General features: G+C 42.4%; 1 protein-coding gene across 4 annotated transcripts in view; it reads right to left on the reverse strand.

The window, feature by feature from the left end:
- Positions 1–18267, reverse strand: part of PLEKHH2 (pleckstrin homology, MyTH4 and FERM domain containing H2) — a 132160-nt gene that overhangs the window by 11000 nt on the left and 102893 nt on the right. For all 4 annotated transcript variants that reach the window (XM_075925428.1, XM_025179013.2, XM_025179012.2 and 1 more), the window contains exons 20-27: positions 17854–18033; positions 14903–15000; positions 14301–14478; positions 9100–9255; positions 7701–7798; positions 2860–3001; positions 2043–2188; positions 449–578 (exon numbers count right to left, since the gene is read on the reverse strand). In XM_075925428.1, the coding sequence (XP_075781543.1) occupies positions 449–578; positions 2043–2188; positions 2860–3001; positions 7701–7798; positions 9100–9255; positions 14301–14478; positions 14903–15000; positions 17854–18033 (1128 nt within the window). The remainder of the gene's footprint in view (positions 1–448; positions 579–2042; positions 2189–2859; positions 3002–7700; positions 7799–9099; positions 9256–14300; positions 14479–14902; positions 15001–17853; positions 18034–18267) is intronic.

Genomic DNA, 18267 nt, shown 5'->3' on the forward strand with positions numbered 1-18267 from the left:
TGAAGTTCTGGAATGTTTAACAGTGATTTAGAAGCCAGTAAGGGAGAATCTGCTTGTAATATATCCTGTATATTTAATCTTTATTAATGCTTCTAAGGAAAAAACCCAACTCTCATTAAAAGTCTTTATTAGGAATTGAATCAGACCCCAAAAAAGTATTAATTTAAAAAGCCTGCTTCAAAACAAAGTGAAAGACAGTGAGAGGATGCTGTATGGAGTGATATAAGAATGCAGGAGAGACATGGGCTAGAAATTATTAGGATTTACTTATTATTAAGATTACTAAAATTAATCGGTGTGTTACTTAATCCAAGCAGTGACACGTTAATGATGATTCAGTCAACAGAAACACTTCAAACCCACTTTCCACTTAATTTGTTTTCCTCTCATGTACTATATTCAAACTTAAATCACCCCCTTCAAACCCAAAACTGGTATATTTTCTTACTTTTGCCGCAAACATTTTAGCACCAAAGAATGACCATTTTCTGGCTACCGTGAGATAAATGCGCACACAATCAGCAGCACTTTGCCCCCGAAGAGCCATCCATCTAGTTGATAATCGCTGACGAAGCTGTCTATTGAAATGAAACACATGGTTAGAACATATTTTTGATTTTATTGTTTAAAAAGGTTACTGGTGAAAACTCCTGGGAATGGTTTGATTTTGCAAAAAGAGTTTTCGAAAGTGAAAGTAGTCTGAACACATTTTTTTCAGCACCTCCCCCTTTTTCGAAAAGCTGCGTAAACCTCATATTTTGAGGAACAGCGACTTTTCGAAAAAGGGGGGATGCCGAAAAAACCACGTCCAGACTACTTTCACTTTCGAAAGCTCTGCTTTAAAAAGTGAGATCGGAAAAAGATATGCAAATTCCCATGGAATTGGCATATCCTCTTTTGACACTTTAGCGTAGTCTAGATGAGCCCACAGAGAGTAGGTTGGTGGTATCCAGTCTGTATACCCAAGCTGCTGGTCACAGGGTCTGGACTGGAAACTGATGGAGGACTGAAGTTCCTCTACAAGTGAACCCTGCAGGGAGGGCTGAAGTTTCTCTACAGCTGAACCCTGCAGACTCTTATTGCTGGAAGACACAGCTGCAGATTTTTGCTGCTGGGCTATGCTGAAATGCCTGACAATCAGCAACATGAAATATAGATTTTTTTTGCCAAAAAATTAAAGCATTTTCAGATATTTCCTGCTCTTTTCAGCATTGCAGCTATATGTTGGTTTTACAGTAACATTTTCCTGTTTTTCAAATCTTTTTCTTTTCCTGTACCTTCTGTTTGCCATGAGCCATGGGAAAATAGATGGTATAATATTAGCAGAAATTAGAATACATTATTTTTGTTCAAAATATATGAAATACCCAATGTTTGACTAAACAGATACATATTCTGCAACATTTACTCATATAAGTAGTTCTCACTCATTCAAACAGTTTGGTTGATTTCAGCGGATCTATTCTTAGACCAGACTGTGGCACCCTTACTCAACTTTAGAATAACAGGTTTATTAAGGCATAAGCTTTCATGAGTAGATTCATCTGATGATGTGGGTTTTACTCATGAAAGCTTATACCCCAATAAATCTGTTATTCTCCAAGGTGACACAGGACTCCTCATTGCTTTTGCAGATACATACCAGCATAGCTACCCCTGTAAGACTTAATAATCTTGTTAATTTTAATGGAGCATTCCAGGTGAATACGAGTGTCAGAATCCGGACCTTTATGAGTAAGGTTCTAAGATCTTAAGTAATCTGTGTATTCTGAGAGCATTTATTCTTTAGCATTTTGCTAAACTTAATAAACCCAGTATATCTGGGTAACAAAGATGCAGAGGAAATCGGTGGTTCTTAATCCATTCGGTAAAAATAATTTCAGTTTGATATATATCTCTAGACAAAAATTTCTCATAATTGTATGTATGTCTAAATCTTCCAATGCAACTGAAAAAGCCTTATTTTGTCTCTAAACTAACAGAACCCTAAAAGTTAAAAAAACCCTTACATCTTGACTATCATAATAATTTTCCCCTCTCACCTTAATTGTTCTTCTGAACAGCCATGCCTATATCTCTTTGGGTAGAATTTCTCCACAACTTGTTTCAATGTTTGATTGGACTTGGAGGGAGAAGTAACTTGCCCTGCTGGAGTTGAGAAAGGTCTTTCAAAGTCCCCAATTTCAACCTAGTGGAAAGGCCAGGAAATATAAGATCTTTGTTCATGCAGTCATTTTAGAACTTAAATTCCTTTTATACAATGTCTTGTTGATGAGCATACTGTAAAACTTAAAACGTTTTGTCCATTAAATTATATTTTTACTGATGTAAATATAGAGTAAATTATATAAGACTTCCAATTATACTTAATTCACCAGACAAAAATTAGTTAGCACAAATCAAATTTAAATGGCAAAAATACAAAACATATTGTATAGAGTTTTCTTGCATTTAACAGTATTTCATTCAGAGGGACAAATCCTCAGCCAGTTTAAACTGACAAGTTCCAATGAAGCCAATCCACAAAGTAACTCTCAAACGTTTTTATGTGATGGTCTCTGTGTTTTTGTTTATAAAAAAAAATCTTATTCAGAACTTGATCTATTGATACTGAAATTTATATAATTTTCAGAAGTAATTCATGGCACAGTGAATGGGAGACCTGTTAAAGACCCCCTGTAATAAAAGCAAATAGCTATGCAATTGGCTATGCAACTTAGGCTATGCAGGCCTGAGTTAACTAGGGCCTGATTCTGCAAGATTCTGACAACCTCTCACACTGATGTGAACAGAAGTGGAAAGTACTCAGCATGGGCTCTTAATGTACAAGTTGACAGTTACCATATACTCATAAATTACCTGAGCTAAAAGAGCTGCCATTTCCAGTGCCAGTTCTTTGTTTACAGGAAAAAGTCCATTTACTATTTGGTCATTTGTCTGATACATTAACAACAGCTTTTCCCTGTCTGTCTCTCCCCGGGCTTGGATTGCGAAATAAAGCCTATAAATGAAGAAAGAAAAGTAATTTTAAAATGAAAATAGAGGAATTAGACGGATCCTGGGAATTAGAAATGAGGCCTATGGCCTTCCACTTCTGGGCTACTAGTTTGAAGTTAGTTCTGACCAAAAATTGTTACCACCTGACGGCTCACATTGACTCATGTGAAATGAGTTGGTGATATCAATCCAGTTTGTAATAGATAGATGTTTCTATCACAAATTGTGCTTCAGCAGAGAGGACAAAAAGTGAATGGGAACAGTGACTAGCACTTCAGCTCTGAAGGTAATCTGCCCAAAGCAGAGTTGAGGCACAGAGGAAAGGCAGCACTTGGAAGCTTTGACTGCTATTGTACTAAATTTGTGGACAAATGGAGAAAATCAGTGCCCAGAATTGTCACTCTAAACCATTTTATTAGCTATACATTCATTATATAAAAGGTAGGGAAAATGACCAGTTAGTATCTTGTCATTTTAAATTTTTTGCTTTCATTAAGCTCATTGTCCATAGAACAGGGACAGCACAGGAATAATACAGTAAAACTCCATTAGTCCGGCATCCAATGCTCCAGGACTCCTGATGGTCCAGCACCATCAGGAACCCGGAAGTGCTGGGGCAGCCAAACAGGCTTCCCCCATTCAGCTGCTGCTGAAACTGACCAGCAGCTGAATCGGGGAAGCTGGGAGCAGAGCAGCTGGGGTGCTGCCGGGTTGGTCTCGTAGCGCTGCCCCTCGGAGCTGCGGGACCAACCCGGCAGCACCCCAGCTGCTCTTGGGGACACCTGGGGCAGAGCAGTTGGAGTGCTGCTGGGTTGGTCTTGTAGCGCCGCCCCTCGGCGCTGCGGGACCAACCCGGCAGGACCCCAGCTGCTCTGCCCAAGGGGTCCCCAAGTCAGCCGCTGCTGAAACAGATCAGTGGCTGATTCCAGGAAGCCCCGGGCAGAGCAGCTCTGCCCGGGGCTTCTTGGAATCAGCCGCTGATCTGTTTCAGCAGCGGCTGAATAGGGGACCCCTGGGGTAGAGCAGCTGGGGTCCTGCCGGGTTGGTCCCGCAGCCCCAAGGGGCGCCGCTACAGGACCAACCGGGCAGTACCCCAGCTGCTCTGTCCCAGGCGTCCCCAAGAGCAGCTGGAGTGCTGCTGGGTTGGTGCCGTAGCGCCGCCCCTCAGCGCTGCGGGACCAACCCGGCAGCACCCCAGCTGCTCTATTGCAGGCATCCCCGATTCAGCTGCTGCTGAAACTGACCAGCAGCGGCTGAATCAGGGACGCCTGGGGCAGAGCCAGACTATCGTAAGGGGGGGGCTATGAGGGGCCTGGGGTGACATCCCCTCCCACCCCACTCCAGACCCCTCATAGCCCCCCCTTCTGATAGTCCGGCATATCTGATAATCCGGCACCCCCTGGGTCCTAAAGCTGCCGGATTATCGGAAGTTTACTGTATCTTGGAAATCTATAATGAAAGTAGAAGACTAGCTACTCTGTAAACTGATCACTTAACATATATCCTTAGTTTTACATTTAAAAAACAGTACCATTGCACATGTATATCTTATTTTTAAAAGAATGATACAAAATCAAAACTAAAACATTTAAATATGAATGGGATTAAAATGCCAATTTCAAAATATTTTAAGATATAAATGCCCACCAAAATATCTGTTGCTTTTTTAATCTACATGAATAAAGTTTAATGTTTTCCCAATTAAGCAGTGATTTGGATATTGCTTTCATGAAGTTCAAAGCCACTTGACAATTAAAAAAATATAAATCTTCCAATGGTATGTAATAGTACAAATTAGTACCGTAGTTTTTCCATCTCTGTAGATTTAGGGTCTCAGCCTAGTTTCTGTGTATACAAAACTCAAGTTCCAGCAAAATTTAGCACAATTAGCAACTGATGCTCAGCAGAGACCAAGGACTGAGCAAAAGAATGTTGCAGATAAAGATAAAAAATTGCTTCTCAATATCTTTCACCCACAAATTTAAAAATTAAATTCTGATACATAACATAATTAATTCAATTTTACTGGATGTTGATTAGAGACGCAATTGGACATTACAGTTTTCTAAACTAAACAGAGTAAAAGAAAACAACTTCTGATGGAAATTACCATGTGCCCTCCTTTTTACCACAGTTTGAGCTCTCTTAGCCAGCACTTTTGGGACATGACCAGTGCCAAACCAGACAATTTACAAGAACTCAGGAGGTCAATGTTGTTTGGCAGCATTACCAACAATTCTACTGCTTACTGGGCTCTTGGATATATATGGGGTAATTAGAGCTAAATAACAGCACAGAACACTAAAAGCCAGGACCGGTGGCTGCAAACAAAATGTATGGGACAGCGGGAAAGTTGGCCACACCAATGATAAGTGGACAACTGGCTAAATAAAATCATGCTGGACCATGGATGTTGCCAGACCAGAGAGTGCCAGACTAGAGAGATTCAACCTGTACTAAACTATGAAATGTCGACCAGTGGCTGTTGCTTATTGGCCTGGTGTACTCTAGAACTTTACACTGACTTTAGCTGCATATGGACGATTTTCTAAGAGATGCATCTCCATTACCAAGCCTGTCGTGTCTACCTTAAGGGCTGTGGAAGTCGATTTAAGTAATCCTGTTTTTCCATGAGGAATAATGCTATTTCTGATCTTACATGGTCAAATTTATGGTCGTGTAAATGCAGTGTTACAGGGAAGTCAAGGCTATGGGCCTCCAGGAGGCCTCCAGCAGTTTCCTGCCCTGATTGCCTCTGGCCAGAACTTGCACCTCTACTTCTCTCCCTGGTGAGCACAAAACGCCAAAGGAAAAGTTGATTGGCCTTTCCCATGTGGCCAGCATTGTGAACACATTAAGGATGAGCAGCACACCACGCCACATGTGGAGATGACCTTGAACAATCTGACCAACAATGAGACAACTTCAAATACTTCTGCTCCCATGTACTCCAGTTCCCAGGGGCACAGAAGAGTGCCAGTGTAGAGTGTTCAGGAGATCCTGGAACTCATTGAGGTGCAGGGAGATGAAGCCATCCTCTCCAAACTCAAAACTAACAAAAGGAACGCCAACATTTATGGCAAGATCGCAAGCACCTGGCGGCTAAAGGCTGTTCCAGGGATGCCCAGCCATTCTGAGTCAAAATCAAGGAGCTTAGGCAGTCCTACCACAAGGCGAAGGAGGCAAGTGGACGGTCTGGTGCAGAACCTCACATGTGGCTCTACTACGAGTAGCTGGACGCCACTGGGGGTAGCGCCTGGCCAGCTTCCCCAGAGCGGTCGTGGAGTCAGGCCAACATACACCTGGCATCAGCATGGAGGACAACATGGTGGCGGAGGACAGGAGAAAGGGAAGGAGGAAGAGGAGGAGACTAGCCAGTTGGCAATGCCTGAGAGCCAGGAGCTGGTCCCCTCCTCCCAGGATATCTCCCAGTTGAGCACCAACCCCAGGGAAGGCACTTCGGGTGAGTTCACAAACTTTTTCTAACTACGAGCAGGTTAAGGCAATGAGTGTGATGTATGACGCGCTCTGCGCCTATGTGGTGGGATGGGGTGGGGGGGGGGAGGGCGGCTTGCCATATTGCAAGCTTCCACAAGGCAACTGCCACGCTCTTCTCCATGGTCAGAGTGGGTCTCATGCAGGTATTCTAGTGCCCTAAGGCAGGGGAAAGCCATTCACAATGCAGTACCATCAGTCTGAGATTGTCTCACAATGCCAGAACCAGTGTTCCACTGTGTCCAGAGGATTGAATAGCAGCTGCACTTGCATCAGCGCCAAGTCTTGCATGAGAAATGTCTCCATGCCACACTGAGCTTCGGCCTTGTCCTCTTGTTGGAAGCGCTACTCTCCAAGTAGTGAACCATTAGGACACCACAGCACACATCACCATCACGATGGCTGGCTGCAAAGTGGGCTCCATGCTCGTGCTGTTATGGCGCCTGCACGAGCGACCACAGGCAGTGTTCCCTCTAAGCCCCGTACCTGCTTTATGAGCCCTGCTAGCCAGGGGCTCAGAACCTGTGCACAAGGCTGCCTGGTAGGGGGAAAGGCACTTCTCCCTTAGCAACAACAACAGCTCCCACTTGAGGACAGAGCAGCAAATCTCTCTAAGCCAGTAGGATATGACCCCTCTGTATTGGCTGGGGTTACATAATGGCAGGGACTATTTTTAGAGATCACATTAATTGGTAGCCTCTCTCTCCTCTTGTTAGGTTCATGATATGTGTTGAAAATTCCATCCACATTGGATTTGCATGCTCACTGAGCCTTATTTTAAACTTGCACAGCCGGAACCTACACAAAAGCCAATAAGACCAGCTAAACCTCAACAAATGGGATCTTGCAAGGTGCAAAAATGGCCTGGTGGAGGATGTGGGAAGGAGCCACATCCTCTAAGCAGGGTCATGGAAACGGGTGTCCAATTAACCAGCTGACTGACTGAATTAAGAAAACAAACTAGGATAACTGACTCTGTAATTTCAAATCTGCTAACTTGTAAGAAAAACAAACATCTAAGGATTAGATGAAGGTTTTCAAAATATTGATACTAGTAGAGAAAATTTATTTATTTAACAAATTAATGTTTTCACATTTTTTAATAAAGTTTTGGATTCAGTTGATACATTTCTAGATAAAAAAAACACCATAAAAATTAAAGAAAATTCCAAGGATACAGCAGGGGAATTATACTCAGTATTATATACCTGTTTTTATATGTAAGGCGCACAGTTCTTGTGCCTTCACATTTCCCAGGATGCTGTTCTTTGGAGGCCTGCTCCCATTTAGAAATAATGTCACAGATCTAAAAGGAAAATGAATATGTGGAACTGTCATTTCTGTAGTTTCTTGCCAAAACAGCACCTTTGAAGGAAACCATCTGTTTATTATGAAAGAATCATGTAGCTTTAATTTTTAAACTTGTGAAAACTACCTGTCCAGGGACTTTTTTAGCTGAAGATTTAGTAATTAGATTTTGTTGTTGTTACTCACTTGTCCTACAAGACAGAACTTGGGTTTGGAATCTACCCATAAAATGCTTATACAGAAAGGAAAGGTATATAATTTAGCCTTTCTTTATCCAAAACTATTTGTTATATAACTAATCAAACTAGTGACTTTTACAAAGAGAATCATTGAACATCTGTACTGCATGATGTGATGGTTCTTTTTCTAAGCAGGGTGTTGTGAAATTGGAGACTCACTTGGTCCCTTCTTCCCAGATCAGAGGCAGAATGTGTTTCAATGGTACCCATGCAGAACAGATGGGAAGAGACTATTTAATTACCTTCATGGAAAGACTCAACCAAAATGTTAAAAGAAACCAAAGGGAGACAAAAAAATCTCACATTAACAGAAAGCAGAATATGAAAATAAGTAAATTGAATTTAATAGCCTTTTTTCTTTTTGCCATCCATGTCATTTTTCTGGTAGGGAAGAAGAATTCTTCCTGGCCCTATTTACCTCCTGTTGCATCATAATAACCCTTCTTACAGCCATGGAGGACAGGATGCAGTTCCTCATGTTGAAGGCCACCGGCCCGGGTAAATGGTCCTCTTACCCCAAAGCCTGATGCTAACACCTCCCCTTTTGCCCTCAGCCACAGCGCTGGATTGGAGTGGCACCTGCTGCAGCCTCCTCCAGAGAGCAGCCACCAGCTAAGGCCACCAGCTACTCTGATCTACTTCACCTTTTCAGCTCTGAAAGCTCTTCAGTATTACTGGGTATTCAGCCACAGGAGTTGGACTGAGAACACCAAATAAAGCCACTGAATGAGCATTAGACTCTAATCACTTTTAGTCTGTAATAACAGTTCTCATGTAAACTGGTATTCTGGGATGAAAAGTTCTTTATTCCATTTCAACTGCCTAAGCCATTCTAGTTTGCCAGGAAATTTTTTTAAATATATTTCACTGAATAAATTTCAGTGAGTGCAAAATTAGTTTGTTTTCATCTTTTCCTTTGATGTTTGTCAAATGAGAAAAAGCAAAAAAACATGTAATAAGTAAACAATTTTCCCTTGAATTGTTTGTTTGGAAAGGCCTCTGTAAAATTCAGATATTTCTGTTGTTTAAGATGTACAGCTCATTAAAGAGTTTAGTTTACCTTGATGTTCCCATGAAGACAGTGTTCTATATCCTTGCCAGAAGGATCGTCAGTAAATAATGCAAATCCTGACTGGACTGGTTTTCTCATTCCTGTGTCCTGATTAAGGGTGTTCAGAAATTCTTCCACCGTGGTGGAGGCATCAAACCCAACAACCTGAACAGAGGAGGAAAAAACACTTTAGTTACAAAAGCTCTCAAAAATATCAAATATGTGATTTTTAAAGAAGATACTTTCTAGAACATACACGGAAAGAGAATTCCATGTGCTATCCTCTTTGGATAGATTATTGTCATTACAGCTTGATACAGTCCACTACAGCCCCCCACCCAGGCCAGCTGAGCCATGTGCCCAGGTTCCCAGTTCCTGCCCTCCCTCCCAACAGCTCAGCTGGGACACATGCCATCCCTTCCTGCACCCCTGCATTGCACCAGGCTCACAGTCCTTCCACCCCTTGCAGGGCGCTGGGACTCTGATTCTGGATGTTGCCAGACCAGGGAGTTCCCGGTTACAAAGGTGCAATCTGTACTACTATGTCACAGGATGCCGTGGCCCCTTTATAAGACCTTGTCTGCCTTCTGGAGATTTGAAGGAGTTTGCCTAATAAAGAATCAATGAATGGTAACGCACATGGGGATGAGCTGAAGGGGTTCATAAAATTGGTAACTCACTTGAGGAGTGTTTGGTTCAGAAAGAGAGGTATTAGGAATAGGAAATACTTTGGCTGAAAAGAGGGGAGGAGGATAGGCAAATGGTAGTCTATGGTAGTGGGAGTTTAGAAGAGAAAGATGGGCTGTAGGCAGGGGTGAAAGTAATTTTAATTTCTTACAGGTACTGTCATATTGCAACCCCCCCCCTTGGAAGTGTGTGAGGATCTCAGGGCAGAGGGTTGGGTTTGTGGGGGTACAAGAGTCAGTGCAGGGGCATGTGTACAGGACAGAATGCAAGAGGTAGGTTTGGAGCTGGGGCAGTCATGGTTGCAATCAGTTACCTAGTCCCTTTCTCACGCTGCTCCTATTCCTGGCTGTGGGGTTACTGCATATAGGCAATGGCAGTGTCACGCGAAGACTCCCTGCTGCTTTCTTCCCCTTCTCCCTATAGGTCCCCTGCCACAGGGAGAGCACATGCCTGTGCTGCATCCAACCAGGTGCCTGACTGAGAGCATGCACCTCCACCTATAGTGCCCCAAGCCAGCCTCTTTCTTGGCATGCATGGAACTTCCAGACAGTGCGGGGCCAGCATGACTGACTGGGAGTTAAACATGGAGCTGGCAGGAGCCTGGCTGAGAGCACGCACCTTTACCTGCAGAGGAGCACCTGCCAACCCCTTTCTACCAGTGCACCTGGGTGCATCAGCCTACTTTCACCTTTGGTTGTAGGAGAAGGAAACACTCAGAGCATTAGGTCCTAAAAGAAGGGCAGGATGAAATGAAAGCTGGGGCTTGGACAAAAAGACTCAGACTAAATAGCTAGGCCCTGAAAGAAAGGTCATTTCCGGAGATCAGGGTGGGCAGCAGCCGTGTGTACTGGGATGCAGCTTGCTTTTCTTCCCATTCCCCCAACAACAAGGAAGTGAAGGAAAAGTATTTGGGTTCTGTGAATTACTCCTCTGCCCTCTCCCTTCAGCAGCCAGGAGTAAGAGGCATGCACAGAAACCATGTATTTTCCCTTCACCCCCTTATTGTCAGGGGAACGGGAAGAAAAGCAAACTGTGTCCCAGTACACAAGGCTGCTGCCCACCCTGCTTTCCCGAAATGGCGTCCTTGCCCACAAGCTAACTCAGAGACTCCAGATATCTGGTTACTGGAGGCATGGCCCATGGTAAATTGAAAGCCTTTAAAGACACTACAAACCTAAAAGGGTCTAGACACCACAGCAGGGACGGGGAAACTTTTTTGGGCTGGGGGGCCACTGACCCACAGAAAAAAATCAGTCAGGGACCACACACAAGAAGCAAAAACCAAAACTCGAAATCCTCACTGACGTGGTTCCTGACTGAGAAGGAGAAAGATCCTTCCCACGGTCTCCCCCTCGCATTCCAGAGTCTAGGGGGGCTCAGCCTAAAATATTTTGTGTGCTCAGATCCAGTGGTGGGACAGAGTGGGGGCTGAAGCATCAGCGCAGCCTCCCCAGTGCTTGGGATAGCTCTGAGCCTCGTGGGCTGGATCCAGGCAAGCCAGGGATTCCCCACCCCTGCACCAGAGGGAGTCTGATAGGTGGGTCAGAGGATGCTATTGCATGCATTGTGCCTGGAGAGAGTGAGACGCCACTCTGGAGCAATTGTTATTCGTGACATGATAATTTTCAGTTGACAAAACTAGAAGATTTTAAAAGATTTGATTTAACTGAAAAGCCATTTTTCATCATAAGATATACTGACAGAAAACTCTGACCAGCTCTAATCATTAGGGACATTAAGACAAAAAGGGCTGATGCGGTTCTGAATGAAGTGAATAGAAAGGTTCTCTCAGGGGGTATGTCTACACTACAAAGTTAATTCGAACTAACAGACGTTAGTTCGAATTAACTTTGATAGGCGCTACACTAGCGCTCCGCTAGTTCGAACTTAATTCAAACTAGCGGAGCGCTTAATTCGAACTAGGTAAACCTCATTTTACGAGGACTAACGCCTAGTTCGAATTAACTAGTTCGAATTAAGGGCTGTGTAGCCACTTAATTCGAACTAGTGGGAGGCTAGCCCTCCCCAGCTTTCCCTGGTGGCCACTCTGGGCACCACCAGGGAAACTCGTCTGCCCCCCTCCCGGACCCGGACCCCTTAAAGGGGCACGGGCTGGCTACGGTGCCCGTGCCAGGTGCAAGCCTGCCAGCACCCAGCCAGCAGACCCTGCACCTGTCACGGCTCGAGCCAGCCACCCGCTGCCACCCAGCCCTCCGCCTCTTCCCAGGACCAGGCTGGCGGCTCCCGGGAGCCTGCCCGGGTCCGCAAGAGGTGGGCGCCCGCCTGGTCTAGTGCAGAGATCATGGACCTCATCCACGACCTCCGCACTAGGCACAGGAAAGTGGCCGTCTAGGGCAGGATAGCTGCCAGCCTGGCCACCCAGGAGCAGGTGTGCATGAAAATCAAGGTGGTCCACTGAGACCCCCGACCCTGAGCTTAGAATGGCCGTACTGGGTCAGACCAAAGGTCCATCTAGCCCAGTAGCGTATCTGTCAACAGCGGCCAACACTAGGGATCCTGGAGGGGATGGACCGAAGACAATGACCAAGCCATTTGTCTCGTGCCATCCATCTCCAGCCTTCCACAAACAGAGGCCAGGGACACCATTTCTACCCCCTGGCTAATACCACTCCATGGACCCAACCTCCATCACTTTATCTCACTTCTCTTTAAACTCTGTTCTAGTTCTAGCCTTCACAGCCTCCTGCAGCAAGGAGTTCCACAGATTGACTATTTGCTTTGTGAAGAAGAACTTTCTGTTATTAGTTTGAAGCCTGCTACCCATTCCTTTCCTTTGGTGTCCTCTAGTCCTTCTATTATGGGAACTAATGAAGAACTTTTCTTTATGCACCCTCTCCACCCCACTCATGCTTTTATAGACCTCTATCATATCCCCCCTCAGTCTCCTCTTTTCTAAGCTGAAAAGTCGCAGTCTCTTTAGCCTCTCTTCATCTGGGACCTGTTCCAAACCCCTGATCATTTTAGTTGCCCTCCCCCTCCCAGCCTCTCTCTTCCCCTCTCCCACCTCCTTTTCCCAGTCTCCCCCAGTTTTGTTCAATAAAGAGAGTTTCTATTTTTAACACACGTGTCCTTTATTTTGTACATCAGGAAGAGGGGCTAGGGAAGGGTAAGTGGAAGGAGGTGAGGGAGGAATGGGGTACGAGCCCCCAATGGGGAGGACTGGGGTGGCTCTGTGGGCTTCTCTGGGTGGAAGCTCTCCTGAAACCCCTTGATTGACCCCCCCCGGATGGCAGCCTGCGGCAAGTGCAGCCAGGCTGATGGCCGAGTGCTGTGATGTGCCGAGTGTGGGCACTCAGGGCACTCCAAGCCAGGACTGCTTTGCAAGCGGGGAACCCCTGAGAACTGTCTGTCCGGGGTGGGGGTTGGGTCCCTTTAAGCACAGCCCTCGGCTAGCCTGAGGCAGCAGCTCCACACTCTAAGTCCTAATCTGATGCCCTGCCGGCACTGCTTCCGGCCAGCCTTAATCTCAGTTCAGGGTCCACTCAGTGTGGACTTGCTAGTTCGAATTAGCAAAACGCTAATTCGAACTAATTTTTTAGTCTAGATGCACTAGTTCGAATTAACTAATTCGAATTAAGTTAGTTCGAATTAGCGCTGTAGTGTAGACATACCCAGGGTGTGTCTAGACTGCGTCCCTCTGTTGGCAGAGGGATGCACATTAGGCAGGTCGACATTGCAAATGAGGCAAGGATTTAAATATTCCGTGCCTAATTTGCATAAAAATGGTCGCCACATTTTGCCGACTCAGCATTTTGTCGGCAAAAAGCGGCAGTCTAGAGGGGGATCTGTTGAGAAAGAAAGCCTTTTTTGACAGATCCTGTAAACCTCCTTGTAGGAAGCATAAGGGATCTGTTGAAAAAGGCTTTCTTTCTCAACAGATCCCCCTCTAGACTGCTGCTTTTTGCCAACAAAGTGCTGAGTCGGCAAAAATGGCGGCCATTTTTATGCAAATTAAGCATGGGATATTTAAATCCCCACTTCATTTGCCATGTCGACCTACCTAATCTGAATCCCTCTGCTGACAGAGGGATGCAGCCTAGACATACCCTCAGACTTCAATGGGATCTTAATTGGCTCCAAGAAACTATAGAGTATATTCTGCCTGTAATAAATGCATGTGTCCTATATTAATCATGATAAGAGGTACACATTGCCTCATGATCGTCAAAGAACTTCCAAGGTGCTCAGTTGGAGAGAATATCTTTTAATTTACCCCATTCTTTTTCCCAATCTGCTCCATTCACCTGATTGGTTAAAGAAGAAAAATTAAGTGGATGTTATAGGCAATAATGGCTTTTAAACTTTTTTAAAGATACTTTGCACAAAACTTTTTTTATTTTTTTTCTGAAACACTGATCATATATGACAATTACTTTGCCAATTCTACTGTCAACAACCAGGAAGCAGAAAGTCAAGCCATATCTTAATGCTCATAGTTCTCCCTTCATGAATGTGCTAATAAAATCAGGTTGGGCAAGTTAAATATCAGCTTATGAGCCTACCTGATATATACCATTCATGAAATGAACTGGAATACTGAAGGGCAATGAGTGGTGATAGGGGTTTCTTAGAAGAGTTGAAAGGATTTCCATCCTAGATGGCCTTGCTTCTCGATCTCCATTCTGCTGGGTTCTCTCAACACATCGCTGACAGTAAATTGCATATTTCCCAAATTCAGTTCTGTGACAAAGAAAGAAAGAGAGCATGACTCAGGGACTGATTCTGTATGTGTCAAGCTGAGAGTAAACCCACTGAAAGCTCCCAATGGAAGGAGAACTGTAAGGTTTCCTTGTAAGGTTTCCAACAGCTCTTTACATCAAAGGTGGGAATGTAAAGGGTGTTAACCACTGAAACTAAATCAGTTTTGCCAGGAATGAATTTGCCTCAGAATGTAGTGGGTAGCCTGTGTATTATGTTTTTACATTCTGTGTTCAGATACTCTAGCACAATTTCCAATACAAAGGATAATTTTTCAAGTGATGCATGTATCTTATGTGTACAAATGATAATTTGTAGTATCTATGCACAAATGTCAGAAAGTTTATTTTAAAATGTATCCAAGAAGCTTCAGCAGAGATACTTAGACAGTAATAAGTATGCACACCTGGAATCGGCATTCTTTTTTAAGTGAAGTTTGAGGAGCCAAAGGAATGGTTGCTGAGGAAGGAATAGTCCAACACAGAGAGCTAACAGCTGCAAACCCTGGACAAAAGAAAAAAATCATCATGGGCCTCTTACAAAATTAAAAAAAAAAAAAACTTTCTACCGTTATCACTTGTCAAATCCCAAATGAAATTACAGACAATTAGAAGGAAAAGCTCAAAACTATACGTGAAAAGCTTAAATGAATTATGATATTAACTCTTCAGAAGCCCAAGATGTCATTAACTCTATTTCTTTATTCCCCCTCACTCCTTGCAACTCTTTTTGATTAAGTTTATATATAAAATTACATACAAAAACTATTAAAAGAATGGTAAGGATGCAAATCAATCACTAAAACATTGGAGAATACTAGAATCAAGGTTGCTTGTGCAAGTTTAATTCAGCTGCCCTGTGAATACACATTATAGGTACAAACTTTAATAACATTACATCCCTATTTTCCCCGCAGGTACTCTGCTTCATTCAGACTACAGTATAAACAATGCCCACTGAATGAGCAGCTATTCAACATTTTGTTTTATCTTCATTTTTCAGTGCACAGACCCAATACTTATTTACTGCATGCTATTTAAACCTACTCTGAATACAGAATTATTAATTTTCTTGTGAGTTTTTGTTTGGGGCTCACCACTTCAGCACTGATTTCAAAATATTCATTAATTTATTTTCACAACATTCTTGTGAGGTATTGTCAAATCCCTGTGAGGTATTTTCACAATGTTCTTGTGACAATAATGTGATATTATTATCTGCATTTTATATCTGGGGAACTAATGCACAAAGACATTAATGTCTAAAGTGTAAAATAATTGTTGTGCCAATGTTAAGATGTTTATAACCTGACTTTTTTTCAGAGAATGTAGCATTTTATTTGTTCAACTTTCATTGACTCCAGGGGCAGTTATAAGTGTCCAGTAGTTCTGCAGACCAGAGGAGTCTCAATTGGGACACCTAGAAAATAAGAACTACATAGTTAATTAAAAATTTGGTTTAAATAACTTGTCCTGCATCAAATAGGACAGAAATCTGCTTAAAGTGGCATACAGTTCCCTAACCATCAAACTATTCATCACTTGCTGCAGTCCCCTTTCTCATTCATAATGCAACCTCCAGGATCTGTAGCAAATGAAGCAGGGATCCTATAAACATATCTCATTCACGGATATATTTCCAGGTCACTAGTCATACTGTGCACTGAATAAGGCTTGGATACTATGGAAAAAATAGTATGTGACCACATAATTAAAGACTGTATATATGTACAGATACTAAGGGGCTGATTACAGTTGCACTGAGTGAAAGGAAGATCTCAGGTCCTGTGTATGGCAACACAGCTATCTATGGGTGGTGGAAGGAATAACCTGTATGCACACTATTGATGGAAATTTCAGAGAATGTAGTTGTTAACAAGTCTCTACTGAATATACTCAAACACAATTTTAGAGATTCATAATTGAGCCAGATTTGGGGAAAAGGTACAGTGACAGCCCGAAAATCAGGCAACCAAATAAATTTTAAATCCCTGTTTCAAAGTGTGCAGGTACTAGAACATATTAAAGCATTGCAATAATTTTTTAATTTGAGTAAAAAACATATTTTCCTTGACCTCAATCTGAGAAACTTGAACATTTTTGCTGATTTTTTTCCACAATAAATCAGTCTGAGGCAAATACCTCACATGGGAAATTTTACCCCAAGTAGTTTAAGATGGCAAAACTGTAAGCAACTGAAAACAGGAACTTATAATGGCAAATGTAAGAAAACCTCAATTATAGATCTACCTATATTCCCTCCCAGATTTCATTTGCTGATGCTATCCTCATATCTGCACTGCTCTAGCCCAGGACAAATGCTGAGGGATAAACAATGAGGCAGCTTCACACCTTACCTGCAGCTTGAGTGGGAATGTTATTATTTTATCTAAGAATCTGCAGTTTTTTTCTCTCTGCCCATTTAAAGCCTTATACAACTTCCATTAATTTAAGGAAAAATGAATGGATTTCAATGAGTGACGGATCAGACTTTTATTGGGAGTGACACTGACATGAAAATGTTTGAGAGAAAAAAATATCCACCCTTAATGATCTAGGACCTCAAAACATTCCCTCACTTAATTATTTTTATTTTATGTAAGCACTTTAATGTACTTTTAAAACCATTATAGAAGTTTATAACATTTTTTTATCTATAAAGGGATGCCCAATCAATAGGTCAAGAGAATCAAAGGTTACATTAAAACCATCAATTTCAGTTTGTGAAATCTGTACATACTACTTAGATTATAATCCTTCCCTCCTCAATTTTATTTTTTCCCTGTTTACAAATTTGAAGAATAATGTAGTTCTTCTAATAAAACACAGTGAAAAAAAACACAATTATGTTCTGCATATACATTATTTGTTATGCCGTATGTACATAAGATCAGTGGGATTCTGTAAGGTCAGGCACTGGAAAAAAGATATGTGTCTGAAAACAGGCATAATCCAAAGGATGGTCAAATATGGGAAATTAATTCCACCTACTCAAGCACACTTTAAAAACAAATGGGCTGTGTGAGTTAAGGGCTGAATCTGGAAGTAATTTATGAAGACGGGTTTTCAAGGAAGCATGCAGCAGCTGAGAGGAGAACCACAGGAGTACGTGCATTATACCTTACTTTAAACTTTAGTTGTGGGAAGCCCAAGTTGTATTGTGTTCAGCCTTTAAAAGATATGAGATGTTCTTTACACTTATTTTTCTGATTTACAATAAAGCATAGCACAAAGATATTAATTTTACCTAAGCATGCAGAGTTATTTTCAGTACTCAGTGGTCTGTCAAACTTCTTCATTGTTCACATGAAGGACAATTTATTAAAAGAAATTACTCATTAAAATAAATTACTCATACCTGTATTGGTCCAGCTTGGTTCTGTGGATGTCGTCTTCTTGTTTGTTTAATGAGCTGGCAACAGATCTCATTTTGAAGCTCAGGATGAGTGAGGCAGATTTGCAAAGCACTTTGGGCCAAAGATACATGGTAATCAATGGCAGGAGAGTCAACTGCAGCATTAATAAACAACTGGCAGGTCTGGATGTAAAATAATAATATGTAAGTTTATATATGAACCTCCACCTAGCCTCTTCACAGAGGTGTTTAATAACAAAAATGCAATAATATTTAAAGCATCATGAACTAAATTAAAATAATTTAAAAAACACATAAGGTTCTGTCACTAGAAATATACAAGAATAAGGAGCGTGGTTCTCTACACAGCCAGATTTAAGATAAAAATATCTCAACAGTCTACTTTCAAATACTTTT

Source organism: Pelodiscus sinensis, chromosome 3 (genome assembly GCF_049634645.1).
Source record: "Pelodiscus sinensis isolate JC-2024 chromosome 3, ASM4963464v1, whole genome shotgun sequence".
In the NCBI taxonomy this organism is placed as follows: Eukaryota; Metazoa; Chordata; order Testudines; family Trionychidae; genus Pelodiscus; species Pelodiscus sinensis.